This window comes from Coptis chinensis, chromosome 4 (assembly GCF_015680905.1).
Source record: "Coptis chinensis isolate HL-2020 chromosome 4, ASM1568090v1, whole genome shotgun sequence".
NCBI lineage: Eukaryota > Viridiplantae > Streptophyta > Magnoliopsida > Ranunculales > Ranunculaceae > Coptis > Coptis chinensis.
Genome location: NC_141459.1, coordinates 34,192,464 through 34,204,607, shown reverse-complemented (window position 1 = coordinate 34,204,607; position 12,144 = coordinate 34,192,464). Strand labels below are relative to the sequence as shown.

At 37.2% G+C, this 12,144-nt stretch overlaps 1 protein-coding gene across 9 annotated transcripts; it reads right to left on the bottom strand.

Annotated features, from left to right (window-relative positions):
• Positions 1-7,194, bottom strand: LOC147503297 (uncharacterized). 9 transcript variants are annotated; one of them, XR_015221979.1, is made up of 10 exons: positions 7,060-7,194; positions 6,824-6,982; positions 6,561-6,746; positions 4,272-4,481; positions 3,788-4,192; positions 2,303-2,456; positions 1,870-1,944; positions 1,091-1,201; positions 813-951; positions 1-194 (listed from the first exon to the last, which is right to left on the bottom strand). XR_015221979.1 is itself a non-coding variant. In XM_086608029.1 (9 exons), the coding sequence occupies exons 1-8, from the start codon at positions 7,099-7,101 to the stop codon at positions 859-861; spliced, it is 1,281 nt and encodes a 426-aa protein (XP_086464155.1). In that variant the 5' UTR covers positions 7,102-7,194; the 3' UTR covers positions 1-194; positions 813-858. The 9 variants fall into 9 exon arrangements, 3 of the variants coding, with proteins under 3 accessions (XP_086464155.1, XP_086464154.1, XP_086464156.1); XR_015221981.1 differs by having other exon boundaries at positions 765-951; positions 2,303-2,411; XR_015221982.1 differs by having other exon boundaries at positions 2,303-2,411.
• Between the last annotated feature and the right edge of the window lie 4,950 nt (positions 7,195-12,144).

Below are 12,144 nucleotides of genomic sequence, written 5' to 3'. Positions count from 1 at the left end.
AAAAAATATTATATTCATTGAATCATATATATATAACTTCAAAAGAGTTTTGAGGATTACAAATTCGATTTACTAAGAGTTACAAATTTCTATCACGATTTTCCTAGCAATTCGAATCTTCAAAATGCAATAACAAGCATTAGTGACGATGGCTTCACTCAATATAAATCCTAGTGCCTCTCCACAAAGCCCATCTAATTCGAAAAAAATCACAAAACAAATAATGAACTCGAAAAAACAATCATACTAATTAAATTCATGCAATTAATTAAATACTTGATATTAATTACTTGACCACCCTCCCCTCAAAGATATACTGATATCGTAGTGCATCATTGGCCATAATAATCGTTAGGGTGTCAAGAGCGGCCAGTTATAACGGTAGTTAGTTGTTTCGCATCCACAATAAAGCGCAGCCGTTTATCGGTCATATGACTGGATCCATCTCCAACGAGATTTAATGGACCGGATACATGACCAAGGGCACAATGTGGTCGAGTCAATCGTAATGTTCCTCACCAAAACTATTTAAGATGTGCAAAATACAATCGCAAGAACAATTTATGCATACACGACGAGCAATGAATGGAACTTTTTAGATGATTTAAATGAAGTTGTATACAGCTGCAGACCTAAAGGTAGAATCACAGATACTATATAGGAAACAAGTATACTAGTTTATCCATCTTCCAGCATCTCTCTGTGTACATGCATGCAAGACATGCTGCAGTAGTTGTAGTGGTAACGATGAAAGGGAACTTTACCAGATAAGGAGACATTACAGCAGGAACAGTTAAGGTCGTTCACTGCACCTTTTGGAAGTTCTGAACTGCTCGGTACAACACTTGTGCTTGTTCCCTAGGCACTGAGGGCGGCAGCAGCTGCTATTCTCTTCTCAGCTGCCGCGGCTCTCTTTTCTCTCTCTGCAACTTGCGCCATTTTTAGTTCTTCCTGGAAAGACAGGAAAATATAATTAAATTTGTTTATTCAAACTGATATTAACTGAGGACCGCACTGCAATACAAGTAGATTACTGTGACTATTCTCTTTTCATAGGTAAATTATAAGCTTAATATAATTGCAAACTCACCTCTTTAGAGAGTTGTACTCCCTTGCTAGTGCGTGGCTCTGTCTTGATACCTGGAATAGCTCTTTGATTGTGTGAAACACTAGGAGCATTTTGGGCAAGTACTGCTTGGGCCTGCAGAGTCCACTGAAGCTCAGAACCAGGACAAGACCAAAACAATAACACTAAGTAATATGACTTGGTAGATTATCTTATAAACTATTTTTCTTAGAGACTTATATTAATGTTAGATTGAGTCATACAGCACTATTTTTTGACAGAATATTTTGCACTGTAAAGAGAAATCTACTACTACTTTTGTTTCTGAACAAGGTCAATTAAATGGTAAGTAAACCAGAATATAGGAACTAAGCTTTACAGTGGTATCCCAATCGAAGTACAGCAGTACAGTAAAGTGCGGGTTGTTTGCTCATTGAGCTGAATGTCAAATTTTTTAGTTTTGAGATTTAAGTCGACAAAAACAATTTCTACTTTCATCCCTTTAGATGATACACAATTGGAATCAGCACGAAATATTGAAACATCATCAACTACAGCTAATAACAATTCCAGGTCAACAACTATACCCATAGACATTTTAAACAATCATAGACTTGATAAAGCAATGACTTACCTGTACTGTAACCTCATAAAATTCAAGTATTTTTTATTTTATTTGTTTGATAAACCAATAAAGTTCAAGTACAACAATCCTAAAACAAATCTTTTTTTGAAAACAGGAATGGAAAGCCAAAAAGGGCCAGAAAGTAGTAGGAATTCCCCAAAACTTAGAAATTAAGCACCTGAGCCTTTTCTTTTGCTTTCCTTAGTTTTTTCAGCTCCTTGGCTTTTGCTTTCCTCTTGGCATCTTTCTCTGCCTGCACATCCACAATATGAGTTTTTATCAGACATGAAATTTGCCTGATCATTACAAGATAGACTGTTACCCTATTCAACATTATAATGTGCCTAAATGGACTGGAGTTGGGGCTCAGGGCATCTAATGACGGAGTTTTGCCATCCATAAGTTCTAATAACTCGAATAAATATCTTTTTTCCTAATCTGTAAAAGCTACTTCATTCTCGCACTAGTATTTGTATTTCACCCTTATTATTATAGGTCCATCTTAGCAAGGTGCTAAAAGAGGCACCTATCATATAAATATCCAACAAAAGACAGAAAACTAACAACTATGGTATCCCAATAAAGTAGACCAATAAGAGACAAAACCATACCTGTTTAGCAGCTTGAGATTCTTCCATCTCTTTTGTCAATGGACTAGATACTTTGGCAGCATTCCAATCCCATCTATCAAGGTTTAGTATGGGTATATTTGTCTTTTTGCTGTTATTTATTTGTTAGGATAATGCTAGTTGGAAGGTGGCATAGCTTGTTATAAGAATATGGCAAAAGTATGATTTTAGTATGGTAGTGGACTTAATAATGCATGTTTGTAACTAAAATGCGTTGATGGAATGATGGCTGATGTTAGGTAGTATATGATATTCAATGTTGTATTTTTTTGGGATGAGTATATTTTACTTAAATAAAGTTTGGAACCAAGTTTGCTGAACCAAGTTTGCCATCCAGCGTACACTTAAGGTCACTCGTAGGCCGTAGTTAAAGAATGGGTCTGGTTTTTTGAACAATAGTTGTAGACTTTGGACTCCCATTAGCTGATGAGCACCTAATATCTAGAATTCTTATCGAATAGATCGAGTTTTGAGGTGTATATAGATTACTGCTACGTGGAAGTGTGGAACTATTAGGTTTTTGTTCTATGCCTTAAGGAGCAAAGTTTCATGATTTATTATCCAGTCGGGTGATCCATTGACTATAACATGCAGAAATATATGGCAGTTCAAGAAATTTTGTTCTATTTTCTAGTTTGAAATAAACAAGACCATGAAATATATTGTGAATCCCGTTTCTAGGTGTTTTTGTTCATTTATCTAGAGTCGAGCCTCACCTAAATGTATTCATATTTCGCAATCTAACTACTACTATTTTAAATTCACAATTTTCAAGTAATCAGCATTAAATGGTATCAAGTTTCGAAGTCTTTATCCCATTCTATCGTTTTCTGTCATTAATAGTTTGTTAATCATCTCAACATTGTTAACATTTTCTGTTCAAGTGATGACCCTTCCTCACTCTGGATATGTTTTCTTTTTGTGCATATTTCTTGTCAAGTGTGTGATGGAGAGTGGGTTTTATCTTTAGGTTCGTGAATTTCTGTGTCACTGTGAAAACAAAAGATAACATTATACACATTTTTCCCTTTGCCTATTTTGTGCTCAAGCTCCACATGGGTTGCAAACCAAACTCTCACACACTCTACACTAATGTCACGTCTCCTAACCCTCACACATTGTTAACAAAAATCACACTAACTCTCACACATTGTTAACAAAAAATATGATGAATGGATAAAAGTTTACAATGTCCAAATTTTCAATCCTCACTATTAACTATGTGATTTTGTCTATATGCAGGTGACGAGACTGCCCCACACAAAGATCAGCTCTTATCAACATTTCCAGGTGGGTCAATTGAGGGGTATCACGAAATACACTTTACTACATACCTATATGAACGTGTGAATACTAAAGATACAATGAAACTTGTGAGCAGACTTTGAACTAAGAAAAATAACAAGGGAAATCCATGCAATAAATACATCTATCTCAATGAAGCAGGTAACAAGCATATGCAAATACCTGCACACATCCACCACTATCAGTTGTTGATTTCACGAAGACGCCGGATAATACCGATAAAAATTCATGAGCAGCTAACTTCAATGCATTCAAATTCTCGGCTGCAACTTGAGGGGTATAAGTTGCTTTAGCTCTTTGTACAGCAATGCTTATGTCATCATTGAGCATATCATTTTTTTCTTCCAACAAACTTTTGTTCTGTTGAATGAGAATCTGTAGACTCAAACAGATTATGCCACGCACATCAGGCTCATCACGAAGCGCATCACACAATCCTTTCTTCAGATCCTTGAAACTACTAGCAGTGTCTAAAGGATAATTACAAAAGGCAGGTAACAAGGACCATAGAGGGTATATAAGTGCATCTGCACTCCTTGAAGAATAAATCTGTCCCTCTTGCTCAAGCTGTCAAGCATACGATGCATACAGTTAGGCCACATAAAAGAAAGAAAACGCAATCAATCTAAAATGATAAGGTTCATACCATCTGAGACTTTTGTCTTAACTCTCCAACCTTGCCCAAGATGGACTTCCCAAAGAAGCTTAAACTAGCACCAACAGTATATTGCTTCAGTATAGGAAACAACCACACATTGGCTTTAGATGGGTCTTTAGCTTCCAGGTTAAGGGGTAGAAGAACTAAGAAACGCTTCGGTCCCATCGCACCAAGAGCTGAACCAAAGCATTCATGAAGCTGTAGAAAAACAAAACGTGATGAGGTCAACACCACTAAATCAAGCAGCCACAATACTACAGTAGGGTGATTTAATGACAGAGTTGAAACTTGGAAGAACAAAAACAACAATGTACAACTTCAGAAATAGAAAGTAGAAATTCAGGTAACTCATCACAGGGGTATTTACTTTTACAGATTTAACAGTCAGCCACCTTAGAGTTACCTGTTTGGAGTCGCGGGAGTAAACAAGTAAATTCATTTGGGACTCGGAAAGAAACTTGACAGGGGCAGAAAGTCACTTCTCAGATTTCACCCTATCTACAAGTTCTCTCATAAACCCTTAGCCTATCGCCCCATCTACAAACACAGTTTTCGCAAGAGATTTTTGAATGCAAGCATGACTGGTTTTTGAAAAAAGAAGGGGGTGATATTATTAGAGATGATGACTTCGAGGAAGACATAAGGTGGTTGCATTCAAGTTGTATATACTATTATACCACATACAATTATAAACAACCTTTCCAACTAATGACCCCACCCCACACCCATAATCTCCTGCACCAACAATATTAATTAACAAGTACTCACCCTTTTTTTTTGCTTAAACTAATCATAAAGCATATCTAATAAGACTAGTTATATATATTAAAGTAATGAGTAATAAAGAGGTTTAAAGCAATGTCAAATGTGGGGACCTTATTATTATTATATTCCCTTATATATAACTTAAGAAAGAAGATTAGAAGAAACTTTACTTACCAAAGAAATCATTACAGTCCACCACGGCTGTTATAGCTTATGCTTGAAAACCAAGTAATTCCAAATGCTTCTTTATCCATCCTATATATATATATTAAGTAAAAATGTAGTGCAAGACCTATTAGCTAGAAAGGGTAAAATAGATGAAGATTGAAAATGTGAAAACAATGAGGTAAAAAAAGTCACATTTTGTTTAAAAGTAAACCGTATCTCGATCTGGACTTTTGGAGTCTAGTCTTTCAAGTGTGAAGACTATTACATTCTTCAGTTATATATTTGTTTATCCTTAATTTTCAGGTTTGAAAAAGGTACGTTGTGAGTTGTTACTGTTTTGACATCTGTCCCACTCTCTTTTTCTTTTCTTTTTTCCTGATCTGGTCATGTGCTTAAAAGGCCCATGAGGTAAGTTGCCTTCATTCTTCTGAGGTAGATAACGAGGCCTCGCCTATTATTCTCTTTAGAGGACAATAATGTGGGTCCAAAATGATACAAAATGAGTGTTTCCAGAGTTCGATTGAATTACAAGGTCCTAAAAAGAAGAATGTTGTCTTGAATTCTATTCATCCTGTGGTCCTAAGACAAAAGCTTTGGCTATTAGGGGTGTTACGATGCGCCTCAAAATACTTACTTTTGTAACTAAAAACATAAAATTAAAGTGGTTTGGTGGTGATGGGGATAGGGGAGGGAGAAAATTGGCTTTTGCATAACTATCTACAAATGAATAATGCTCGAGATTCAAGCTAACCCACAGTGGCATTGTGGCAAAAATGTCCGTCATGAATATGAATATGAATAAGAGAAATCAGGAAAAGTTGTCTTCGTCATGAATATGACCGTGTTTCAATTGTCGCGCCAATGATAAACATTCTTTGTTCCTGTCACATCCTACCTATTTGCAAGATGAAAACGATGCTTGAAGCAAAACCCAAACAAATATATAACAAACTATGATAAAATATAAGAAAAACAATCAGGGCTGAAGAAACTAATGCACCTTGTATCATTTTCAGCATCCAAATTAGTAAACAATACACAACCTACCTGGGATTGTTACACAATCATCGATCCCTGGTTTCTGTATGAAAAAAAATAATATATAACACATTAGTTTTAAGTATAGAACTCTTAATCAACACTAAACCCCAGAACGCTTACATATTCTTCTATCGGACATGTATATAAAGACGAACTTGTTATTGAAGGCATATTCTTCTCCTGTGCGTTGTGATATTATTGATTCTATTCCTCCAAATGGGAAACAATTCAATATAAATAGTACAACACTAAATCAGCATAAAATCAATTTAGGAAAACAACGCAAAATAGGTAGGAACTTACCTCAGCACATGCTTTCGGAAGAACCAAACGGCCAATTCGAGAATGAACTCTGAGATTAATATCTGGGCACAAGCAATTGGTTTGATAAAGCTCTGATATTAATATCCTAAAAACAGTATCACAGACCTTCTTGCTTGTTTCTTGGAGCTCCCCAGCAAGAATGAACTCGTCCAAAATGAGATAAACCTTTATAGAGAAAATAAAAATCAGATAAACCATGATAAACCATGATGAGACAAAAGAGTAAGTGAAAGAAAAGGTACCTTGTGGAAGTTAAAGACCAAATCTAGCTCACAGAAGTAGTTGCTGAAGAAATGATCCAAAATCTCGACAAATAAAGCCAGCTCATTATCAGTAATGTCAACACACATGGAGAAGAAGAGTCCAGCATATCTCCGGTAGATAACCTTGTGTGTGCGAAACTGGAAAGGCCATGACATGAATTAATAAATAATAAACAATAATAAAAATTGAAAGTAATAAGTCGATAGAAAGAAACCTCGACAAAGTTTGTGAACTTGGGATCGCGATTAACAACCATACGATGAACCTCGTATTCGACTTTGTGCTTTTCAGAAAGAGGAGGAGGGGTTGAAGGACAGAAAGAGGGCCGAGGGTCACTAGCAAAGAAAACCCTAACCTAACCCAGCGGCTATGAGAGAGAAAGAGAGGTTTTCTATTTTGACATATCGACGACGATTTCTTTTTTGTTTCCCTATTTTTGAAATTTCGAAGTTGTTTTGGTTTTTTGGATTTGTAACACTTCTCCAACGCTTTTAAAAAGCTTAGCAATTAATTCCGAAATTCACTCAAATAAACCAACGCTTTACAACATTGCCAACGCTTATTTAGCGTTGGCAATTTACTAACGGTAAATAACCGTTGCAAAGCAAAAAAGGTGTGTGTTGCAAATATCCTATTATGGTGTAGTGTTGGGTATATGATGCTAGCGTCGAGTAACCATAAGACTTCTTCCCTGACCACCACTTTCATGGCAGGGTTCAAGCGATGCTGAGGTTCGCGAGAAGTCTTTGTGTTATACTCCAAATGGATGCGATGAGTGCAAACATTATGGTCAATTCCCTTAATGTCTGCTAGGGACCAACCAATCGTAGAACAATGTTCCCTAATCACCCTAATCAAACGTGCCTCTTCATCCTTAGATAATAGAGAATATATTATTACTGGGTGACTACCATTCGGATCAAGTTGAATATACTTTAACTCAGACGGAAGTGGTTTAAGCACCGGGGTGGTGGGAATGTCGATAAATGCTTCTGGAGGGTCCTCATCCTGAGTAATAAAGACTTGCTTAGGCAACATGTCTTCAAAATCAATAGATGGAGCAATAGAAGGGTCTACGATAGGTGTAGACTCGAAGATGGTGTTGACTTCCTCTAAGTAGGAGTCGTCGGCGAAATCTGCACTTCCAAAAGAAAGGAATTTATGCATATGGTTTTCTGGAAACGTGTTATTAAAATAATCTTGAGTTAAGCTCTCGATCATGCTAACCTCCCCATCTACAGACGAGTCTGGTAACTGTTTCATCATTTTAAAAACATTTACCTCAACAGAAAGATGGCCAAAAGACAAGGACATCGAACCATCGTCGCAGTTTATGAGCTCGAGTTTTGCCTTTTTGGCAGAATGGCTGGTCGCTAAAACTCAAGGTCCAGCGCTTTGCCGCTGGGGCCGAAGTTTTGCCTTGGCGGCTGGTCGCCCGGTATTCTTCTTGCAAGGAAAAATTCAGTTCTGAAACAAACAATCCATAATTAGAATCAAACAAGGGTGGGTGGGTTATGGGACTTTGTAAGACAAACAATACTAAAGAAAACAATACTAACGGGAACTAAGATGGTAGCGGCGCCATTTGATATAGGTAAAAACGATAGTTTTACCTATGCATAAATGATGAAACTTAAACACAAGTAAAACTAAAACTAATCTTTTCGAGTGTTATCAAAGTTATTCTACTCTCGAATGCTATCGCAATAGAGTTGGAGTAGAAGATTCGTTCCACTCCTAGTTATCTAATATTAGCATTTTCTAAGATTATCGGTCCTATCCAAAGTCAATGAGAGTAATGTTGGGAAATTATATGATAAGAGCCCAAAACTGTAGTTTTAACCCTTTAACAGTCATACTTTTGGACCAATTATGTGAGTAATAATTAAGAGTTAACACTGATTACGTGTTTTTATGCATTTCAGCTTCAAAGTCCATTATGTGCGTAAATGTGCCACTTTAGTGAGATAAAGGAGAAAAGGTCGGTTACTAAGGAGTTCCGTGATTAAAGGCCAAGATTCAAGAAGATAAAGCCTTCCTAAAGCCCGGTCAAAAGCTGAAAATTCGACACGGGCCGAAATAAAGATAATAAGTCGTGAGAACTTCCGAAAGCCATATCTTTGGACTCGGACCTCGAATTGGGCCTACCTTATGTCAAAACGACGGATCGGAAAAGAGTTTTCCAATGGTCTAAGCCTTGACCCAATCAGAGGAGCAGAAGTGGACGAAAAGTCTGTGGAAGCCAACTGCAGCTGAAGAGGCCTTTTTGGACTGAAAGAATTGGGTTTTGGGCCTGATTCTCTGGCCCAAAACATGGCTCCAAGCCCATGCACGATTTTGGATCTGAAAGTATAAAACCAAAGTTTAGCTCTTTGTTAATGGTAGCTAGTTAGACCTAAAATAATATAGATAATTCTAGATCTATTTTCATTAATTAAATTAAGCTTTAGTTCCATTTTCAATTCTTGTTTTAGATTAAGTCTTTGAATCATTGTTCTTGATTGATTAGATAAATAAAATAGTTATTTTCTCAATTTCGAATTGTGTTATTTCAATTTATAGATCTGATTTTAATTCTTGTTGATTATCATTCCATAGTTTAAATAGATTGAACCATTGTTAGTTAATTTAGTTAAGTTAGAATTTTAATATGATGTGTAGTTATAATGAAATGGGAAATGATGGTTTGATGACTCAAGGCTAAAACCTCCATTAGAGGGGTTGATGACTCAAGGCTAAAACCTCCATTAGAGGGGTTGATGAAGCCTTGATGAAAACTTAGTGGTATAGTGTAAAAACATTGTAGAATCTATTCCAATCTAGAAGGTCGTGATTCACCATGAGAATGGGTGGACAACCTCACATGCTAGTTAGTACTCGGTAGAAATGCCATGAACACTAGGGATTAGAACTCGAATTTCTTGCCGTAAAAACGTAAGAATCGAGATACAAGAATCTATGTTAGGCTATTAAGTTGGATTCGAGGTGGATTCAATTCCCTTCTAATCCTTTATCTAGATTCAAGCACAATCATATTTCCATAGCATTTGTAGTTAAAGTCAAGTAATCAAATTCAGTAAGTATCGTAGCATATCACCTTCGTAAAGCTCTCATTGACTTAAGACCGACTAATTAGATTAGAAAACATTCCATGCTAGAGCACTAGGAGTGGAACGAACTTCCTACTCCACTATATCTCATAGACTTGAGAGTAGAGAAACTTTGATAAATATAAGCATCATAAGATAGTTTTAGTTTACTTACGTTTTGAGTTTCATCGTTCATTTCGTAGGTAGACTATCAATTTTAACTTTTATCAAATGGCGTCCGCTGCCATCTTAGTTGCACTTTAGCATTGTTTTCATAGTAGAATTAGTCATTTTAAGTCCCATTAAACCCACCCACCCTTGTTTGATTCATACTGTGGTTATTCGTTTCAGCGTTAAAAAATACCGAAAATTTACACGGAAGATCGGCGCCGCTACCTATAGTCCGGACTTTGAGCGCGACCGCCCTCTTCCCCGAAATAATTCCTGCTCACTTTATCTCGATCTCGAAAAACCGCCCTCTTACCAAAGCAATTCGCGACCACGCATTGACTAGGAGCATCACCGCCTCCTCCGAAAGCGCTCGCTCTAAGCAAAATTTTTGGCGATTTCTACAGTTTGTTTCAACTTCGATTTTTAAGTTTTTCAGTGTTCTAACTTGTTATTTACACCGAACACGTAAATAAGACGCTATTCATAAGCGAAGCAAGGACGCTTTCAGGTATTCCTTTCTTCCATACCTCGCATCTCCGCCAGAGGTTCATACTAATATATCAAGATTGTTTGGGTTGTTTTCGTGTTTAGACTTAGACTTGCATGAGATTAAGGTCCGGTGGGAGAAAAACACCGAACGTAATTAACCGTCAACAAACAAACATATCGAGTATACCAATCATAACACCTCTAACTACTATTCCACCAACCATACCCGACATAATGGGTGAAGAAAGAGAGACTCCTCTCTCCCGACTTTTACAAAGCTTTGAGCGATAGCCCTAAATCTTGCATCGTTCTAGCGGAGACCCGGGGGGATTTTCGAATCCCCAAACATATTTAATTTGTTACCCGCTTTCCATGGTTTAGGCCATGAAAAACCTTACCAACACATCGTCCGGATTGAACAAGTCCTTACAACATTCCATCATCCTACGGTTGGTGCGAACAAATTAAACCGGGGTATTTCCTTCACCTTACCCCGATAAAGGCGTCTTGGTTAACTCGCCTAACTTTCTCGTGGACTCGTGGGCTAAACTTGTTCGGATTATTTATGGAACATTTTTACCCACCCCTAAAGACGGATGAAATGCTTTCCAAGATTCATTTCTTCCGGCAATGTAACCCCTCATGAATCATTTTCGAGGCTTGGAATCGCTTCACCGATCTCTGCTAATAGAGTGTCCACACCATAACCTAGCAAAAGACACGTTAGTTCGTTTGCCTTTTCAAGGACTTCAACATCACCATAAAGAAGTCCTTGACATAATGAATGGGGTAGTTTCCTAAGTAAAGGAGCCTCGAAAATTTTAGAAGAACAAACTAAACGCAATAACAATTGGGAGTGATGATATCCCCCTCGCTAGTTCTTCTTCAACAATTAAGGCCACCCGGTATGTTTGAGATGAAACCCGACCCGAACTTAAAAATTTAATCGAATCTCTAACTAAAAAGTAGAGGCTATTTCTATTCAACAAAAGCCTATTCCCGGCCGTGGAATGTCAACTCCAACCCATGTAATTTCTGTTTGAGTCCCGAAAGCGTCTGGACTTCTATTGTCCTCTCGCCTATGAACAACAACAATTAGAGCAAGATAATGTTTGCTCCATTAATAACTATCCTATTCCTAATGCCCCATGGAGACAACATCCCAACTTTAGTTGGCTAAACAATCAACAAGTTACAACTCCGTGGTTTAATAACCAAAATATTAGGCAAACAAACAACTATAATCAAGCTCCACCTAGGCAAGGATGGGGACAAGGTCGAAAATTATAATAATTATAACAACCAAGCTTAAACTACGAAAGGTGTAGCACAAGGTCAGAATAATTATAATAATTATAATACCAATAGAGGTATCGTTCGGTTAACAATAGTAACTATCAAAACCCACCCATAAATAATCAACGTGAGATAGTTCCAAACCGCACCACCTGCGGACTACTACACCTACATAACCGGACCGTATCGACGCCTTTATACAGGTTACCCAACAACTTTTCCAATCAATGACTCAATCAAACCAACAGATATTA